This window comes from Phacochoerus africanus, chromosome 15, assembly GCF_016906955.1.
Source record: "Phacochoerus africanus isolate WHEZ1 chromosome 15, ROS_Pafr_v1, whole genome shotgun sequence".
Lineage (NCBI taxonomy): Eukaryota > Metazoa > Chordata > Mammalia > Artiodactyla > Suidae > Phacochoerus > Phacochoerus africanus.
The window spans coordinates 111,156,002-111,173,995 of record NC_062558.1 but is presented as its reverse complement, the minus strand read 5'-3'; the positions used below and the strand labels follow the sequence as shown (position 1 = coordinate 111,173,995).

At 40.3% G+C, this 17,994-nt stretch overlaps 1 protein-coding gene across 6 annotated transcripts in view; it reads right to left on the bottom strand.

The window, feature by feature from the left end:
* Window positions 1-17,994, bottom strand: part of ENTPD7 (ectonucleoside triphosphate diphosphohydrolase 7) — a 69,714-nt gene that overhangs the window by 18,465 nt on the left and 33,255 nt on the right. For all 6 annotated transcript variants that reach the window (XM_047762273.1, XM_047762277.1, XM_047762275.1 and 3 more), the window contains 4 exons: window positions 10,740-10,945; window positions 10,345-10,495; window positions 5,120-5,223; window positions 2,943-2,999 (listed from right to left, as the gene is read on the bottom strand). In XM_047762273.1, the coding sequence (XP_047618229.1) occupies window positions 2,943-2,999; window positions 5,120-5,223; window positions 10,345-10,495; window positions 10,740-10,945 (518 nt within the window). The remainder of the gene's footprint in view (window positions 1-2,942; window positions 3,000-5,119; window positions 5,224-10,344; window positions 10,496-10,739; window positions 10,946-17,994) is intronic.

Below are 17,994 nucleotides of genomic sequence, written 5' to 3'. Positions count from 1 at the left end.
TACATTATTGGCATTATTATTTTTAAACTACTAAACATACATTATGGAATAAAGTAAATAAATGTTTACGTAAATAGCTTTAGGAACAAATATTCAGCAAAAGGGAAAAAAGGATTTGATTTTAATATAAAATCAGAGAAATTAAACAATAACCTTATAATCTTACATATGAATTGAAACTATCACTATGAGATCATGATTTATCTTTCCCTTTCTAAAAACACATATTTTCTAGCTCTGTCCACAAAAAAAGGCTACAAGCAATGATAACCAAGAGCACTAAGCACCCTTGGCATGTAGACCATGGTCTCTAAACATCATTTTCCACTAAAAAAAATGAGGGCTTCTTAGAAAAATGGCCACAAAATACAAGATGAGTATGGAATACCTTGGTGTACCAAAATGCCAGGGAAATAAAGACTATTGGGATCACGACAAAGGGTACATGAGCCAACCTAAAGGTGTTCCTACCAGCCAGTGATGGTATAACTTGAGCACCAAAAGGAATAATGATGTGAAGGACTGCAATGCCTCAAATACATTAAAATTCACAAGTCCATAATGATACTGAAAAAACACCCAAAAAACTTCACTGATTACTTTTGGAAATCGCTAGGACACCAACTAACTCATTACTCAAAAACTTGAGTAATGGGAATTCCTGTTGTGGCTCAGTGGGTTACAAAGCCGACTAGTACCCATGAGCATGCAGATTCGATCCCTGGCCTCACTTAGTGGGTAAAGGATCCAGCGCTGCTGCAAGCTGTGGCATAGGCTGGCATCTGCAGCTCCGATTTGACCCCTAGCCTGGGAACTTCCATATGCTGCAGGTGTAGCCCTTTAAAGAAAAAAAGAGAGAGAGAGGAAAAAAAAAAGCTTGATTAATAAAAGGAAGGAGGAGTTCCCGTCGTGGCGCAGTGGTTAACGAATCCGACTAGGAACCATGAGGTTGCGGGTTCGGTCCCTGCCCTTGCTCAGTGGGTTAACGATCCGGCGTTGCCGTGAGCTGTGGTGTAGGTTGCAGACGCGGCTCGGATCCCGCGTTGCTGTGGCTCTGGCGTAGGCCGGTGGCTACAGCTCCGATTCGACCCCTAGCCTGGGAACCTCCATATGCCGCGGGAGTGGCCCAAGAAATAGCAAAAAGACCAAAATAAATAAATAAATAAATAAATAAATAAAAGGAAGGAATCAAGGGTTTCATTCTGTATGTCCCATAAGACTATATTTCAGGATAAACAAATGGCTAATGAGGAAAATTTCATTATATAAAAATGAGAACTGTTGTTTGGTGGTGGTGGTGGTGGTGGTGGTGGTTTTTTTGTTTTTGTTTTTTGGGGGCCGCACCTGCAGCATACGGAGTTTCTCAGGCTAGGGGTCCAATCGGAGCTATAGCTGCCAACAAGGTATCTGAGCCATGTCTGCGATCTATACCACAGCTCACTGCAATGCCAGATCCTTTATCAACTGAGCAAGGCCAGGGATTGAACCTGCGTCCGCAAGGATGCAAGTCAGATTCGTTTCCACTGAGCTACAATGGGAACTCCAAAAATGTTAACTCTTGAAGTGGAATGAATGACAGAAAAACCTCTTTGCAACCTCTAATGAAAAAACAAATCTAAGCAACAATTGCAATTAGCTGCTATAACCATTAGGTGAAAAATAGATGGATTTTTTTTTTTTTTTCAGTTGCACCCATGGCATATGGGAGTTCTGACCAGGATCAAATCCAAGCCACTGCAGAGACAATGTCAGACCCTTAATCCTCTGTGCTACAGCGGGAACTCTGGATAGAGCATTTTTATAAGAGAGCATATCAGGCTGGCAATATCTGAACCCTGAATACATGATCAGTTTTCACATGACTAAAAGTAAGACAATCAGACATTATAAAAGTCCTGATGTGATACAGCAGGAAACACTGAGCACCACTATGATTTATTCTTACCGAAAAAACTGAATCTGAGTCTAATCAATCTTTATATCCATCTAATCTCCAGTTTATAGTACATAAGGGGGGGATGAGAAACATGTTAAAGATCCCACAAAGATTCAGTCAACAAAATCCAGAATGCAGCAAATTCATTCTATCGAGTGACCCAGTTTTGGTTGTTTTGGTTTTTTCGTTTGTTTTTTGTTAAATGAATGATTTGAAGGGGAAAAAAAAGAGTTGAGGGGGAAGGTTAACTGGTACAGATTAAAAGAGACCTATCAATCAAATGTAATTTGTGACCTATGTTCAGATTCTGATTTGAACAAGATAACTATAAATAAATTTTCTTGACACAACTGGGGAACTCTCTACAGGGTATTAGATGGATATTATGATATTAGGAGTTACCTTTGTTAAGTTTAAAAATGGAACTGTAGGAAGTTACCCGCTGGCAGCTGGTTAAGGATCTAGCATTGTCACTGCTATGGTTCTGGTTACTGCTGTGGCACAAGTTTGATTTCCTAGCCCAGGAACTTCCACATGCCAAGGGTATGGCCAAAAAAATACAAATCATAAATAAAAATAAAAATGGAACTGTGGATATTCTTATTTGTTTGTTTTGAAACTCCTTATCTGTTAGAGGTATTTACTGAAGTACATGAGGATGTGATGTGTCTAAAGTTTTCTTTCAAATCCAATAAGGAAAAAAACCTGTGTTGTGTAGGAGTGTGGGAACAAAAAAACCCGGCAAACTGTTATAAGAGTTGAAACTTGGTAATGGACTCATGGAGGTTCATTTTATTAATTATCTACTTTTATGAATGTTTGAAATTTTCCATATTAAAAAGTTAAAAAGAAATAAAACAAAATAGAACTGGAAAATGAAGCATCTTAAGTTTTGAAAAAAGAAAAAAAGAAAAACAAGTTAAAATCAGCACTTATGTGCTACTGACAGGTTATAACATAAATCTTTCGGGCCTTAGAACTGTCATAAGAAGACAATATTACTCACCATCCTCATGGTCAAATCGTCCCAAAACGAAGTTGATTCCGATCCATGCATAAACCCCTAAGTAAGAAATATAAAAGCCCTTGCTTAATTTTCTACTGTTATAGCATGTACCTCTCTCCCAGAGCTGCTCTTTTCCTCCTTTTCTTGGAAAAAAAGTGATTGTTTACTCTATACTCTCAGTGTATGAATTTAAGATCTTTAATCTTGTGATGTTTTTCCCTTTTAAAATTATTCGCATTTTCTAAATTTTCTACAATAAATAGGAATGATAAGTTAAAAACAAACGTTAAAAACAAATGTTAAAAGATGTAAATCTTGTAGTTCTAGTTCTGGCCAAGATGGAGTTAATAAGGACACTGAATACAAGATAAAAAACTCTAGATAGAATGTTTGGAGTCGCTTTCTGAGAACTCTGAGAGTAAATGACAGTGGGCATGTTGGGAAAGTCAGAATTTAAAGCACCACAAGGATTAGAAAAACGGGACTCCAAAGATTCAGAAAGATTGTGGAGAAATTCCTTGCTTTAAAAAAAATTTTTTTTTTTTGGTCTCTTTAGGGCTGCACCTGCCACATATGGAAGTTCCCAGGCTAAGGGTCGAATCGGAGCTGCAGCTGCCAGCCTACACCACAGCCACAGCAACACGGGATCCGAGCTGTGTCTGTGACCTACACCACAGCTCATGGCAACTCCAGATCCTTAACCCACTGAGTGAGGCCAGGGATCAAACCCGTGTCTTAATGGATGCTAGTCAGATTTGTTTCTGCTGAGCCACAATGGGAACTCCTAAAAAAAATTTAAAAAAAAAAAAAGTTTTTTCTTTCGTCTACCCCAGGCAATCCTGCAGCAGCCGAGGTAGAGACTGGGTGGGTGCCCAGAACTCTGAGGGATGTGGCTCTTCTCCGATCAGAGCAGATACAGCTTCAAGAGTTGGGACAGATGCCCACTGCTTAAATAAGAAAAATTTCCCCCTCTGTCCTCTACCACTTAGCTCTAGATATAGATACAGTCATGGGAAATTCATGGCAGTGTGGGCAAGTTAAATACCTGCCTGGCTTTCTGACCAGAAGACCAAGAAAGTGAGCCTCAGGAAACCAGAAAGTATCAGGGAGATTGTGGTGGGTAGAGGATGAAGTGTTACATGATTTCACATGCAAGATCTGACTCTGAACAACCTATCAAAGATTTTCAGAACTGTAAAATTCAAAAGATCCAGGATACAATATAAAATGACTTGGGGAGTTTCCGTTGTAGCTCAGTGGAAACAAATCCGACTAGTATCCAGGGGGATGTGGGTTTGATCCCTGGCCTTGCTTGATGGGTTAAAGGAGCCAGCGTTGCCATGAATGTGGGGTAGGTTGCAGACATGGCTCAGAACTCATGTGCTGTGGCTATGGCATAGGCTGGCAGCTGTAGCTCCAATTTGACCCCTAGCCTGGGAACTTCCGTGCCTCAGGTGCAGCTCTAAAGAAAAAATAAATAAATAAAAAATAAAGTAAAATGACTTGGCATACAAAGAACTAAGCAAATCTCAACCCATAAGGGGAAAAAAAGATGCCAACCCTGAGATGACTCAAGTGTTGTTATTATCAAATAAAGATATTAAAGCAGCTACCCAACTAGGAAATAAGAACAGTCTTACAATGACTAGAAAGATAGAAAAGTCTTAGCAAAAAAGTAGAATAAAACCAAACGGAAATTTTCAGTTGGAAAAATGCAACACTGAGATTGAAAATGGTGAATCTGGAATTCCCATCATGGCTCAGTGGTTAATGAATCCGACTAGGAATCATGAGGTTGCGGGTTCAATCCCTGGCCTCACTCAGTAGGTTAGAGGTCCAGTGTTGCCCTGGGCTGTGGTGTAGGTTGCAGATGTGGCTCGGATCCTGTGTGGCTGTGGCAGGCAGCTACAGCTCTGATTAGACCCCTAGCCTGGGAACCTCCATATGCCATGGGTGCAGCCCCAGAAAAGTCAAAAAAAAAAAAGGAAAGAAAAAGAAAATGGTGAATCTTTTCCTTTATGTGAACTGCACCTAAAAGACATAAAAGATTTTCTTTGTCAAGAACTGGAAACAATTCATTACACAGGCTGCATTTGGACTATAGGAGAACATGCATTCAACTCCACCCCAGCACCACAAACCCAAAATACAAGCTTTTAAACCTCAAGGCCCAGTACCTTCCTGCTTTCCAGAGATCACTTCTGCCTGAGACTGAGAAAAGAGGAAGTCAAACTCCAGAGGTAAATCTTTCACTAGATCAGCCAAGATAGCCAACTGCTTCCTGTAAGACAGAACAAAAAACCTAAAAGTTACTGGTTAAACTCTCTTCTCACAAACAGACGCAGTTTGACTTCTACTTAGCCTTGTTAGCATTCACTGTTCACGTACCCAATCCACTGGATCCCTGTTTGTGTTTGGTACCCTCTTTGATTTCAAAAGTTTAAAATTACTCAAAAGCATAGCTTCCTTCATACAAAGCAACATGGTAAAAGTACCTTTTCCTTTATATGTTATTGTTTGTTTGTTTTAATGGCTACATCTGTGGCATGGGAAAGTTCCCAGGCCAGGGACTGAATCCATCCCAGCTGCAGCTATGACCTACACCAGATCCTTTAACCCACTGCACCACAGCAGGAACTTCTCCTTTATATAATGTTACAATTCAAATAATATTAAAAGATGAGTCTATGGTTCTACGCCTCTCAGAGGCTAAATATGGATAAGATACAGGAAACTGAAAGCACAGTTTCATAACCTATAAGACAGATGTAATTATGTTGTTCCTAACTACTATGAAATGAGGCTGTTAAATCAAAGATACAATCTCATGGGCAGATCTTAGGCAATTCAGAAACAATGTCTCACATCACCACATAAGCATTATTATTCCACAAGTGTTGACATGATCCTTTCCATAAACTAACAATGAACTTTTAAATCTCCTTATTTCTATATTTTCAAGGGCTGATTTGTTTTTTCTTCATAAAAATTTTACTATTTGAAAAACCCAGAACAGATCAAAACCTTTGGGTCATAATTTGGGGATAACATTTGAAGCTTAGTATCCACAGGGCTGTTTTGTCCTCTAAAGTTTTACGTTATTGCTATTATCAGGTAAAGAAAAACAAAGAAACAAAGCTTGAAACTACTGATTACAAATATATTTTACTGGTTATACTAGTTGCCATCATGACGATGAAGAATGCTCTTAGCGCCTGAAAATGAAAATTGCATTTAAAGTAGTAATTTTCCAATATAATGTCAAATATAGCTTCTGAAAAAGCTTATTGTTATAAATACTCAATTTTTTTTTCTTTTTAGGACCGTACCTGCAGCATATAGAGGTTCCCAGGCTAGGGGTCGAATTGGAACTGTAGCTGCCGGCCTACACCACAGCCACAGCAACTCGGGATCTGGTGGTCTTCAGCCTACACCACAGCTCATGGCAATGCAGGATCCTTAACCCCCTGAGCAAGGCCAGGGATCAAACCCACGTCCTTAGGGCTACCAGTTGGGTTCATTGACCGCTGAGCCATGACGGGAACTCCTACATATTAAATTCTTATGATAAGAATTTGTTATGGGGAATGAGAGTTGCTGTTTTGCCCTCCTTATTGGATATGCTTCTAAACTACCCACGGAAGGGGGCCTGCTGGCTTTGGTGATGACATGGAAGAAGGGGCACCAACACACACTGCTGTTTGGAATGTAAATTACTGAAACAACCTAACAATGGGCAATCCAGGACTATGTATCGAAAATTTTCGTGTGCTTAACCTTTGACCTGGCTGTTACATTTTTCAACATTTATTGCAAGGAAATCAACTGAGCTAAAAAGCAATAAGAATACTACAGCATTATTTATAACAATGAAAATCTGGAAATTACCTAAAGGTATACCAGTAGACACCAGTAAGGTAATTTATGGTATATTCATACCATGTAAACCATACAAATGTTAAAAGAAATGAGGTCAGTTAATATCTATGTGTACTGACATGAAAAGATGTCCAACATATTTTGAGTTTTAATAGGTTACAAAATAGTACATTTAATATGATCTCGATTTATGTTAAAAAACAAAACACTTCATATATTGCACAGGATAGGACAGAATTTTGTCTTTTTAAAATTCATTATTGTTGGAGTTTCTGCCATGGTTCAGCAGAAACGAATCTGACTAGCATCCATGAGGACACAGGTTCAATCCCTGGCCTTGCTCAGTGGGTTAAGGATCCAGCGTTGCTGTGAGCTGTGGTGTTCGTTGCAGACACGGCTCGGATCCCGTGTTGCTGTGGCATAGATCAGCAGCTACAGCTCTGATTCGACCCATAGCCTGGGAACCTCCATATGCCATAGGTGTGGCCCTAAAAAGACAGGAAAAAAAAAAATTCATTATTGTTTAGTAAAAAAACTTCATGGCAAAACAATGACAGCTGTTGAAGCTGGGTGGTAAGTAGATGGGGGTTCATTATATTATTCTTTTTACTTTTACATACATTTCAAATTTCTCATAGTAAAGTTTCTTTTCTTAAATATCACTTTGCAATTTTTTTTTTTTTTTTTAATGGCCAGGCCAGAGATCGAATCTGAATTGTCAGATCCTTTAACCCACTGTTCTGGGCTGGGATCAAACCTGCACCTGCACGGCAACCTGAGCCTCTGCAGTCAGATTCAAAATGGAGACACCTCAGTATAATTCTTTAAAGGTATTTCCACTACAAAATAAAAAGGAAGTGGAACAAATTCTGGTAGTCCACACCTTTGGCAAAGAAATAAAACCTAGTACTCATAAATTCAAAATTCAGCCCAGGTGATTCAAACCCATTTTGAATATTGCTCATAAGTGCTAATAAATGAACAAAGCATTAATTATACAGAACAGGTTCTTGCAGTGATAGTTACACTTATTTCAACAATTACAGCTGCCTTAGAGGTAGCAGTGATTTCATAAGCCCAAGATAGATCTAGCCTTTATTAAAAGCGGTGATCAGAAAATAAGTTAAAAGAAAAGGCCAAGTTCTTTAAAAATTAAGATGAAATAAATACTAATATTCAGAGCTTCCACACTGACAGCAAACACCTTAGAAAATGAGATGGAGCTACAGAGTTGGTTTTGTTTAAATAGAAACTTCTTTGAATACAGAGGCAAGGCTGGGCAGTGCCAGGAGATGAGGCAATCCTCTCCTTTGCTCCAGACACACGAGAGCCTGCTGGTTGGCTTTGCCCTTTTTGACCTCCGAGTCAGCTTTTTCTCTGGTCCTCCACCCCCTGCTCCTTGTCTTTGAGGCCTCAGTCCACTCACAACCCTGTGATGTGGCACCACCTGTGTCATCCATACACTCTTCTCAGGGTTTCTAAAATTTTGAATGATGTATTACTTATGCCAAAAACAAAAATTTGAAATTGTATGTGTGGTATGATTACAATTTTGGAGAAATTACACAGATGTACAGAGAGAAGGGAACATGACAAAATGAAGCAATTTTGATAGGATGGTAGAATTATAACTTTTTTCTTTCCTTTACGTTTTTGGGGAGGTGGAGGTGGGTGGAGGTGCACCCTCAGCATGCAGAAGTTCCCAGGCCAGGGACTGAACTTGCATCACAGCAGTGGCCTGAGCCACAGCATGACAATGTCAGATCCTTAACTGCTAGGCCAACCGGGAACTCCCTGTTTGCTTTACTTTTAATATTTCCTTTAATGATGTAAGGTTCTAGCAATAACATTTTAGTTTTAAAAGTAAGTAAAAACAAAGAAAATATTTATGTATTTTTTTTTTATCATCACACCCACAGCATAGGGAGGTTCCCATGCTAGGGGTCTAAACGGAGCTGTAGTCACTGGCCTATGCCAGAGCCACAGCAACGCAGGATCCCAGCTGCATCTGCGACCTATATATACCACAGCTCATGGCAACGCCATATACTTAACCCACTGAGCCAGGCCAGGGATTGAACCTGCAACCTCATGGTTCCTAGTCGGATTCATTTCCGCTGTGCCACGATGGGAACTCCAAACCAAAAAAAATTTTTAAAGAGCAAGATATATGGAAAAATAAGGAGCTAGAAGGCCTCTCAGGGTGACAAACAGCTACATAAAATAATCTGCTTCTCAACAGAAAACCAGGGAGTAAACCAGTAACTCCATGTCTGAATAGAAGGAAAGAAGTCTTCTGAAAGAAATGTTGACATACATTATATTGGCTGGAATGTTTGGCACAAGCAAAATGAAGTCCTACACATACCACAGAGATTTTTGTTGCTGTTGGCCAAGTATATAAAAGGAAACTTTGTGGGAAAGGGAATTGCTATTTACCAAGAAAAAATATTGAAGCTAATAAAAAAATACCTAATAACTATGAGACTGTGAACATTCCAGGAAGATGGATGCTAAAGTTAAGGGACTGCATTCCCATTCCATGACCATAATAAGTCCGGTGGGGTCCAGGAGGTGTCAAAGGGAAGAAATCACAAACAAGGAGGGGTCTGACCTAAGCATAGCTGCTGCCTCTTCCTCCCCCTCCTCTTTCAATGAAGGAAGATGAGATGGCAAGAAGCCAGGCTAAACTGACAAGATCAGAGTTCTCGCTGTGGCACAGTGGTTAACGAATCCGACTAGGAACCATGATGTTGCGGGTTTGATCCCTGGCCTTGCTCAGAGGGTTGAGGATACGGTGTTGCCATGACCTATGGTATAGGTTGCAGACACAGCTCGGATCCTGCGTTGCTGTGGCTGTGGCGTAGGCTGGCAGCAACAGCTCCGATTAGACCCCTAGCCTGGGAACCTCCACATGCCACGGGAAGCAGCCCTAGAAAAGAAAAAAAAAAAGGAAAATAAAATAACATGAAAAGAAAAAAAGAAAAAAGAAACTGACAAGGTCAAGTTGAAAAGACTTGACTGGTGGGAGGTGAAAAAACCAGTCTAAAGCAATGGAGAAGGAGCTTTGCAAATAGCACCAACTATCCCCAGGGATCCCAGGCAAGTTACAGAGAAAGCCCCATTCCTACCAGAGCCAGCCTACTAGCCCCCAGGTACCCAGTCCCTCAGGTGACCCTCCTACTACCCTTCAGAAATCATACTCCCCCTCTAGATGCCTCATGATCCAAATTTATCACCATCATCACTGCTCCCAAGCTGCAATCAAAACTAAGGATCTCTACGGCCATTTAAAATAGACAGTGATCCCAATTAAGCAAATGACATGAAGGTGTGAACAAGAGATTGTGAAATAACAGGGTGTAGGAGTTGCTCTGCTCTTTTTTGAGCAAGGAGTCTTTTAGTGCCACCTGTTGATTCTGTGTGATGTACCCACATCCCACCTTCAGACCAGAGAACCACAGAGAAGTATGCGTGGAACTGGACTTTCAACTCCTGTGTCACCCATTCTCCTGCATCTCACCTCTCGGGGAGGAGCCTCATGCCTGCTGTGCAGAGAATGTACAGTGGGGTCTCCTTGTGCTTCCTCACAGGCACATGGGCAGCAGCGAAGCTCAGAAGAGGACGAAGGTAATCGCTGGAATGTTCTGGGGTGTCTGCCATTGCAGAGATTCCTTAAGTAAGATAAAATACTTTCTTTAAAAAGCAGATCGCCTAGACTCCAAAGACTGCTATCTCATAAGGTTCTGTTTAAGGTTCTAAACATTTATTTCTTTATAGGAGCAGGGCTCCAATAAATGAGATATCCCGCCCACTACCAAGAATCTCAAGAAGAAAAAGGTGGCTTTCTTTTTCCCTCTTCTCTCATTTCTGTAGCAGATAATAGAGATGGACCATGAAATAAGTTCCAGTTAGTACCTGGCTTGATTTTTTTAACCACTGGTTGGCTGTTGTGGTCTCTCATCTGTTTGATGTCCAACAAGTCATGGGGGTTCCCATTATGTCTTGGCCAGAAATAAACAAAAATCCGGGAGCCACTGCTGCCACAGTCCACAACAAGTCCATAATTTAGATTTGGATCTTCAGTGTCAGTAGCTTCAAGATCCCCTACTCGAGCCAAATATCTAAATCAGGCAAAAAGAGAAACTAGTATTAAGCAGCCTCGTCCATGAACAGCATCACCACTTAATCCATTTGTTCATAAGTTTTCATTAAGTACCTACATGTGCCAGGCACATGGGACGACACATCCCCACAAAGGAATGAAACAATGTTGACCATATTTATGGATGTATATGAGGCAACAGCTGGTTTACACTGAAATTAGGTAACTAAAAGACTCCTCCTAGTTAGGAGACAGTACTCAAACTGGTTAGGGTAGCAAATCTTGTATCAAGCATTAAAGGGCTTATAGGCCTGAGTAAACAATGAGCCACTAAATTGGGGGACTGTTTGCAAGACATGGAAGCAACCTAAATGTCCACTGACAGAGGAATGGATAAAGAAGATGTGGTACATATATGCAACGGAATATTACTCAGCCATAAAAAAGAATGAAATGCCACTTGCAGCAACATGGATGGACCTAGAGCTTATCATCCTGAGTGGTCAGACAAAGACAAATATCATGATATGACTTATATGTGGAATCTAATAAAAATGATACAAAAGAACTTAGTTATATAACAGAAACTCATAGATTTCAAAGCCAATCTTTTGGTTACTATAGGTGAAACTGCTGGGGAGAGGGAAGAAATGGGAGGGTGGGAATAACACATGCACTCTACTGTATAAAATAGATGATTACAAGAACCTACGTAGAACACAGGAAAATCTACTCAATAGTTTGTAATAACCTATATGGGAAAAAAAGAATGGGTATATTTACATGTACACTTGCTGTACACCTGAAACTAATACAACATTGTAAGTCAACTACATGCCAACAAGGGAGTTCCTGTCATGGCACAGCAGAAACGAATCCAACTAGGAACCATGAGGTTGTGGGTTTGATCCCTGGCCTCGCTCATTGAGTTAAGGATCTGGTGTTGCCGTGAGCTGTGGTGTAGGTAGCAGACGCTGCTTGAATCTGGCGTTGTTGTGGCAGGGGAGTAGGCTGGCAGCTATAGCTCTGCTTCTACCCCAAGCCTGGGAACCTCCATATGTCACAGGTGCAGCACCAAAAAGCAAAAACAAACAAACAAAAACTATACACCAATAAAATTAAATTTAAAAGTAAATAAATGAATTGAGGGGGCATTTGCTATTGTACACTAGATAACTAAAACAATCCTAATAATTTCTTTGCTATTATCTATCTTTCTATATATAAACAAAGAATACTGAGGAATGATTATCATTTAATGTGTTTCTGGGTGGTGGTATTTATGGGCTTTTCATTTCACACTTTATATGGCTAGAATTGCATTAATAAAAAATATATTCCAGGAGTTCCCGTCATGGCGCAGTGGTTAACGAATCCGACTAGGAACCATGAGGTTGCAGGTTCGATCCCTGGCCTTGCTCAGTGGGTTAACGATCCAGCGTTGCTGTGAGCTGTGGTGTAGGTCGCAGACGCGGCTCGGATCCCGAGTTGCTGTGGCTCTGGAGTAGGCAGGTGGCTACAGCTCTGATTCGACCCCTAGCCTGGGAACCTCCATATGCCGCGGGAGCGACCCTAGAAAAAGCAAAAAGATAGAAAAAAAATGTATATATATATATTCCATAAATACAACAATTCTTTATTTTGCAATTATAAAAAAAGAATGTTTAGGAGTTCCCGCTGTGGCATGGGGTTAAGAATCAACTGCAGCAGCTTGGGTTGCTGCAGAAGCACAGGTTAGACCCTTGACCCAGTGCAGTGGGTTAAAGGATCCAGCATTGCTGCAGCTATGGGGAAGGCCCCAGGTGCAGCTTGGATTCAATCCCTGGCCTAGGAACTTCCACATGCCATGGGTACAATCGTAAAAATTTTTTCTTAATTACGGAGTTCCTGTCATGGCAGTTAACAAATCTGACTGGCATCCGTGAGGACACAGGTTCGATCCCTGGCCTCGATCAGTGGGTTAAGGATCTGGCGTTGCTGTGAGCTGTGGTGTAGATTGCAGACACAGCTGGGATCTCACGTTGCTGTGGCTGTGGCGTAGGCCGGCAGCTGCAGCTCCAATTTGACCCCTAACCTGACAACCTCCATATACCACAGATGCGCCCCTAAAAAGACCAAAAAAAAAAAAAAGAGAGCGAGAGCGAGAGAGAGAATATTTAGAAAATAAGGTACAGAATATAAAGAATAACAATAAAACAATGCCAGTTTACCCCACACCAAATTTAAAAAATAAAACATTACACTTTTTGAAAAAGCTTCTAGGCTCTAGGACATTAGTAGTTTGTGTTGAGATTTTCTCAGAGTCTCATTCCAAGATACCTGGCTGACAGCAAGAAGATGGAACATCAAAGATGTTAGCATCAAAACCCCAAGGTTTGAGTCCTAGCCCTGGCACTTTCTATGCTATGTGACCTTCAGAAAATTACTCAATTCTCTCAGGCTGTTTCCTCATCTCTGAAATAAGGATGGTTAGGAGTCTCTACTTTCAGAGGCAGTGTGTGTTGAGCAGTTAGCACAGTGCTGTTACCCTATAACTACTGCCAGAGCAGTTAGTAGAAGACTCTCTGGAGAAAAGGGTTGAAATGTCCAGGAAAAAAAGAAAGCTAAAAGTTGGTAAAATGCTTCTGAGTGGGGAGGCTTTAATAAATACTAAAGTTCCCTCAGAGTCTGAGGGTCCGAAAAGCACAAACATCTCTGATGACTCCTCTTCAAAGGCTTCTCTTGAAGAGGAGCCCAGTGAAAATAGCTTTTAGCTTATCACACACACAAAAAGGAGAGCTTTTTCTTGGTGCTAATATGCAATGTATGATAGACAAGCTAAAATTTGGTCTTCTAAATTCTTTTACATTTGAATAAGTATTACTATAGGTTGAGCTAACAATTGAAATAAATGCCCTGAAAGCAATGACTCAATCTTCTCAAGTATTAGGGCTATAATACTCCCTTCTCCTTATATGATCTCTGCCCTACTCATCCAACATTGGCTTTAGAGTGAACTCCCAGATCCCCAAGGCCCTGACGTTAGAACCCCTCAGAACTAGGTTTTGTGAAGCCTGAAACTAGTATAACAGGGAAAGCAGTCTTTTAAACAAAAGAGTCAGCATTTCCAATACAAAAGAGGCGCCTGCAAGTGAGGGGCCTTGAATTGTAACGTTAACTTCAAAGTAAATCCACCTCTGGTCAGAACAGCCAGTCATGTGTCATACCCCTCAGAACCATCTAGCCTGTGTTTACTGGTGATTTCATATTGCTACACAGACCACAAACAAAGGTCCTCCTTTTGGACAGAAAAGCAAACCTGGTGAAAAGAAGAACATGTAGAAATAGTTCTGAAACCAAAAAGTGGAGCTGAGTACCTTTCCTATTCTATAATGCAAAATGTATTACTTTAAAAAGAAAGGATTTACACCTAAGCTTCAAAAGAATGCTGTAAATTATTGCCTAGGATAGGGTCAGGTGGAGCCTTTTTCTGGATCTGATATGAGAGTGAGCTGTGGGAAATGAGGCAGGTGGTAAAAATCTGTTACATGCTGAAAAGTTTATAGCCCTAAAGATTCCATTTCACCACGAACCTTCTTCCCATTCTAATCAAATTACTCGCAAACATGGGCTCATAATCCACCAATCAACTTATATAACAGCTCACTTCTATCACATGAAAGCTAAGCAGATGCCTAGGTGCAAACAGATAAAAAAGAAATAGGCAAGTTAATGTATCTCCAGCCCAAAGTGGCTTTTCATTTCTCATCAGCAATCACAGATTTTTATCTGGTTTCCTTCACTGAGAACCACCCCTTCTACTTCTCTTCGAAAAGATTCTGGATCCCATTCTCTCCTGCTTAATGAAAAACTTTTCCCACTACATTGGTTCTCAAACTTTTGGGGCTTACAACCCCTTTATAATCTTTTTGTTGTTGTTGTTGTTGTTGCTATTTCTTGGGCCGCTCCCGCGGCATATGGAAGTTCCCAGGCTAGGGGTTGAATCGGAGCTGTAGCCACTGGCCTACGCCAGAGCCACAGCAACGCGGGATCCGAGCTGCATCTGCAACCTACACCACAGCTCACGGCAATGCCGGATCGTTAACCCACTGAGCAAGGGCAGGGACCGAACCCGCAACCTCATGGTTCCTAGTCGGATTCGTTAACCACTGCGCCACGACGGGAACTCCCCCTTTATAATCTTAAAATTTACTATACCCTAAAAAGCTTTTGTGTACATGTGTTACATCTAATATTTACCATTTTAGAAAATAAAACAGAAAAAAATTAATATGTATTAATTTAGATACAATGACAAACTGATTAGATATTAACATAGTTTATGAAAAATCACTACGCTTCTAAAACAAAAAAAGTTATAAGACTAGTGTTTTATTTATCTATTTAAAAATTTTTTTTCTTTTTAGGGCCGTACCCACAACACATGGCTAGGGGTTGAATCGGAGCTGTAGCTGCCGGCCTATACCACAGCAACAGCAACGAGGGATCCAAGTTGCATCTGTGACCTACACCACAGCTCATGGCAACACTGGATCCTTAACACTGAGCAGAGGTAGGGATTGAATCCGCATTCTCATGGACACTAGTCAGGTTCATTACTGCTAAGCCACAACAGGAACTCCAAGACTGGTATTTTATAGTTTAGCAAATCTCTTTATAGTGTCTGGATTAGAAAACAGCTAGATTCTTATATTTGCTTCTGTTTGTTTTGTCTTGTATTTTTGTCTTTTGTCTTTTCAGGACCACGTCTGCGGCATATGGAGGTTCCCAGGCTAGGGGTCTAATCGGAGCTGTTGCCACCGGCCTACACCACAGCCACAGCAACGCGAGATCCAAGCTGTGTCTTCAACCTACACCACAGCTCACGGCAACGCCAGATCCTTAACCCAAGAGCAAGGCCAGAGATCAAACCTGCAACCTCATGGTTCCCAGTCAGATTGTTTCCGCTGCACCATGATGGGAACGCCTATATTTGCTTCTGTACTCAATCTGCTAGGATATGTTGTTTTGATTGAAGTATATGAAGAAAACCCAGCTTCACTAAACATGTTGGAAAAGGGAAGAATACTTTAATAGCATTTTTAGATCATTATAGATATTCCTCTTTGATACTACACTAAAAACCAACAAGCGGCATTTCTTAAAGATTAGTTGCAATGTGGTATCTAAACCCTATGTAGGAACTTTTCATAGTCTAACATTTAAATCTCTGTTTCTGTTGTGGCTCAGCAGGTTAAGAACTTGCCTGGTGTCCATGAGGATATAGGTTCAATGCCTGGCCTCACTCAGTGGGTAAAGGATCCAGCATTGCAACAGCTGCAGTGTAGGTGGCAGATGTAGCTCAGATCTGGCCATGGCTGTGGTGTAGGCCTGCAGGTGCAGCTCTGATTCAACCCCTAGCCACAGTTGTGGCTGTAAAAAGAAAAAAAAAAAAGTCTCTGGTCTGTCTTTCACTTTGAATTACTTTTACCCATGCATGATGTTGTCACATCATAAATTGGAAAATATTGGTTCATTTGGCTATGCAAATCTTCAATTTTGACATATTTCATTCTACCAAAAACCACCCATTTATTAACATCATTACTAATCTTAGTAATCAAGAGGTCTTTTACTACTCAGCAATTAAAAAAGAATGAAATCATGCCATTTGCAATAACATGGATAGACCTAGAGATTATCATACTAAGTGAAGTCAGAGACAAATACCATATGACATCACTTATGTGTGGAATCTAAAATATAACACAAGCAAACTCATTTATGAAAAAGAAGCAGACTCACAGAAAACAAACTTACAGTTACCAAAGGGAAAGTGTGTCAGGGAGGGATAAATTAGGAGACTAGGATTAGCAGATTCAAATTACTACATATAAAATAAACAACAAGGTCCTGCTGTATAGCACAGGGAACTATATTCAATATCCTGTAATAAACCATAATGGAAAAAAATATATATATCTGATCACTGATACATATCTATATCTATATATCTATAAAAATGCACATACACATATGTATCTGAATCACTCGGCTGTACACCAGAAACTAATGCAACACTGTAAATCAACTATACTTCAATAAAAATAAATAAATAAATAAATAGATAGATAGATGTCTTTTAAGTACTGGGATGCTATCAAACTCACAGTGGCAGTTACAAATTTTCTGAACTTTTAATTTTCACCTAAAAGCTCAAATTTTATCTCTGGCAATAAATATTGACAGCTGTTTTCCTTAAAGTGGTAGGTTTATACTTCTTTCATTTTCAAGAAAATGTCTATGAAATATCCAGGTTTGGAGCTCCCATCGTGGCTCAGTGGTAACAAACCCTACTAGGATCCATGAGGATGCGGGGTTTAATCCTTGGTCTTGCTCAGTAGGTTAAGGATCCCATGTTGCTGTGGCTGTGGTGTAGGCTGGCAGCTACAGCTCCAATTCGACCCCTAGCCTGGGAACTTCCACATGTGGCAGGTGTGGCCCTAAAAAGACAAGAAAAAAAGAAATACCCAGGTCTGAAATCCGTAGTTTTTCTGACAGTTATTCTCTCAAGTGAAAATAGTATTCCATGATAAAAGCAACTGGGTTCAGCTCACAGTTCAAATCACTGCCTAAGTGCTTTTCCTTGAGACAACTTCAGTATGCAACAGAAATGCTTAATGTGTATTTCCCATTTTGCCACACAGAGTATTAAAAAGATATTCTTAAATGGAACTAAGAATATCTTCCTATTGAATTGGGCGACAATAAAGACTACCATAACTGCTAGGACAGTGTGATGCTCCATCTTGATTTGTGCTAAGGAACCAGCAGTTTTCACCACCATTGGTTTTGCATTACTGTAAATGCCAATTCAGTGAAAAGAGCAAATAATACGGCTTAGAGGTAGAAGCGACTTGAATGGCCACATCAGATGAATGGATTAACAAAATGTGGTATATACATACAATGGACTATGATTCAGCCTTTACAACATGAATGAACTTTGAAGACATTATGCTAAAAGAGATAAGCCAGTCACAAAAGACACATACTATATAATTCCACTTACATAAGGTATGTAAAGTA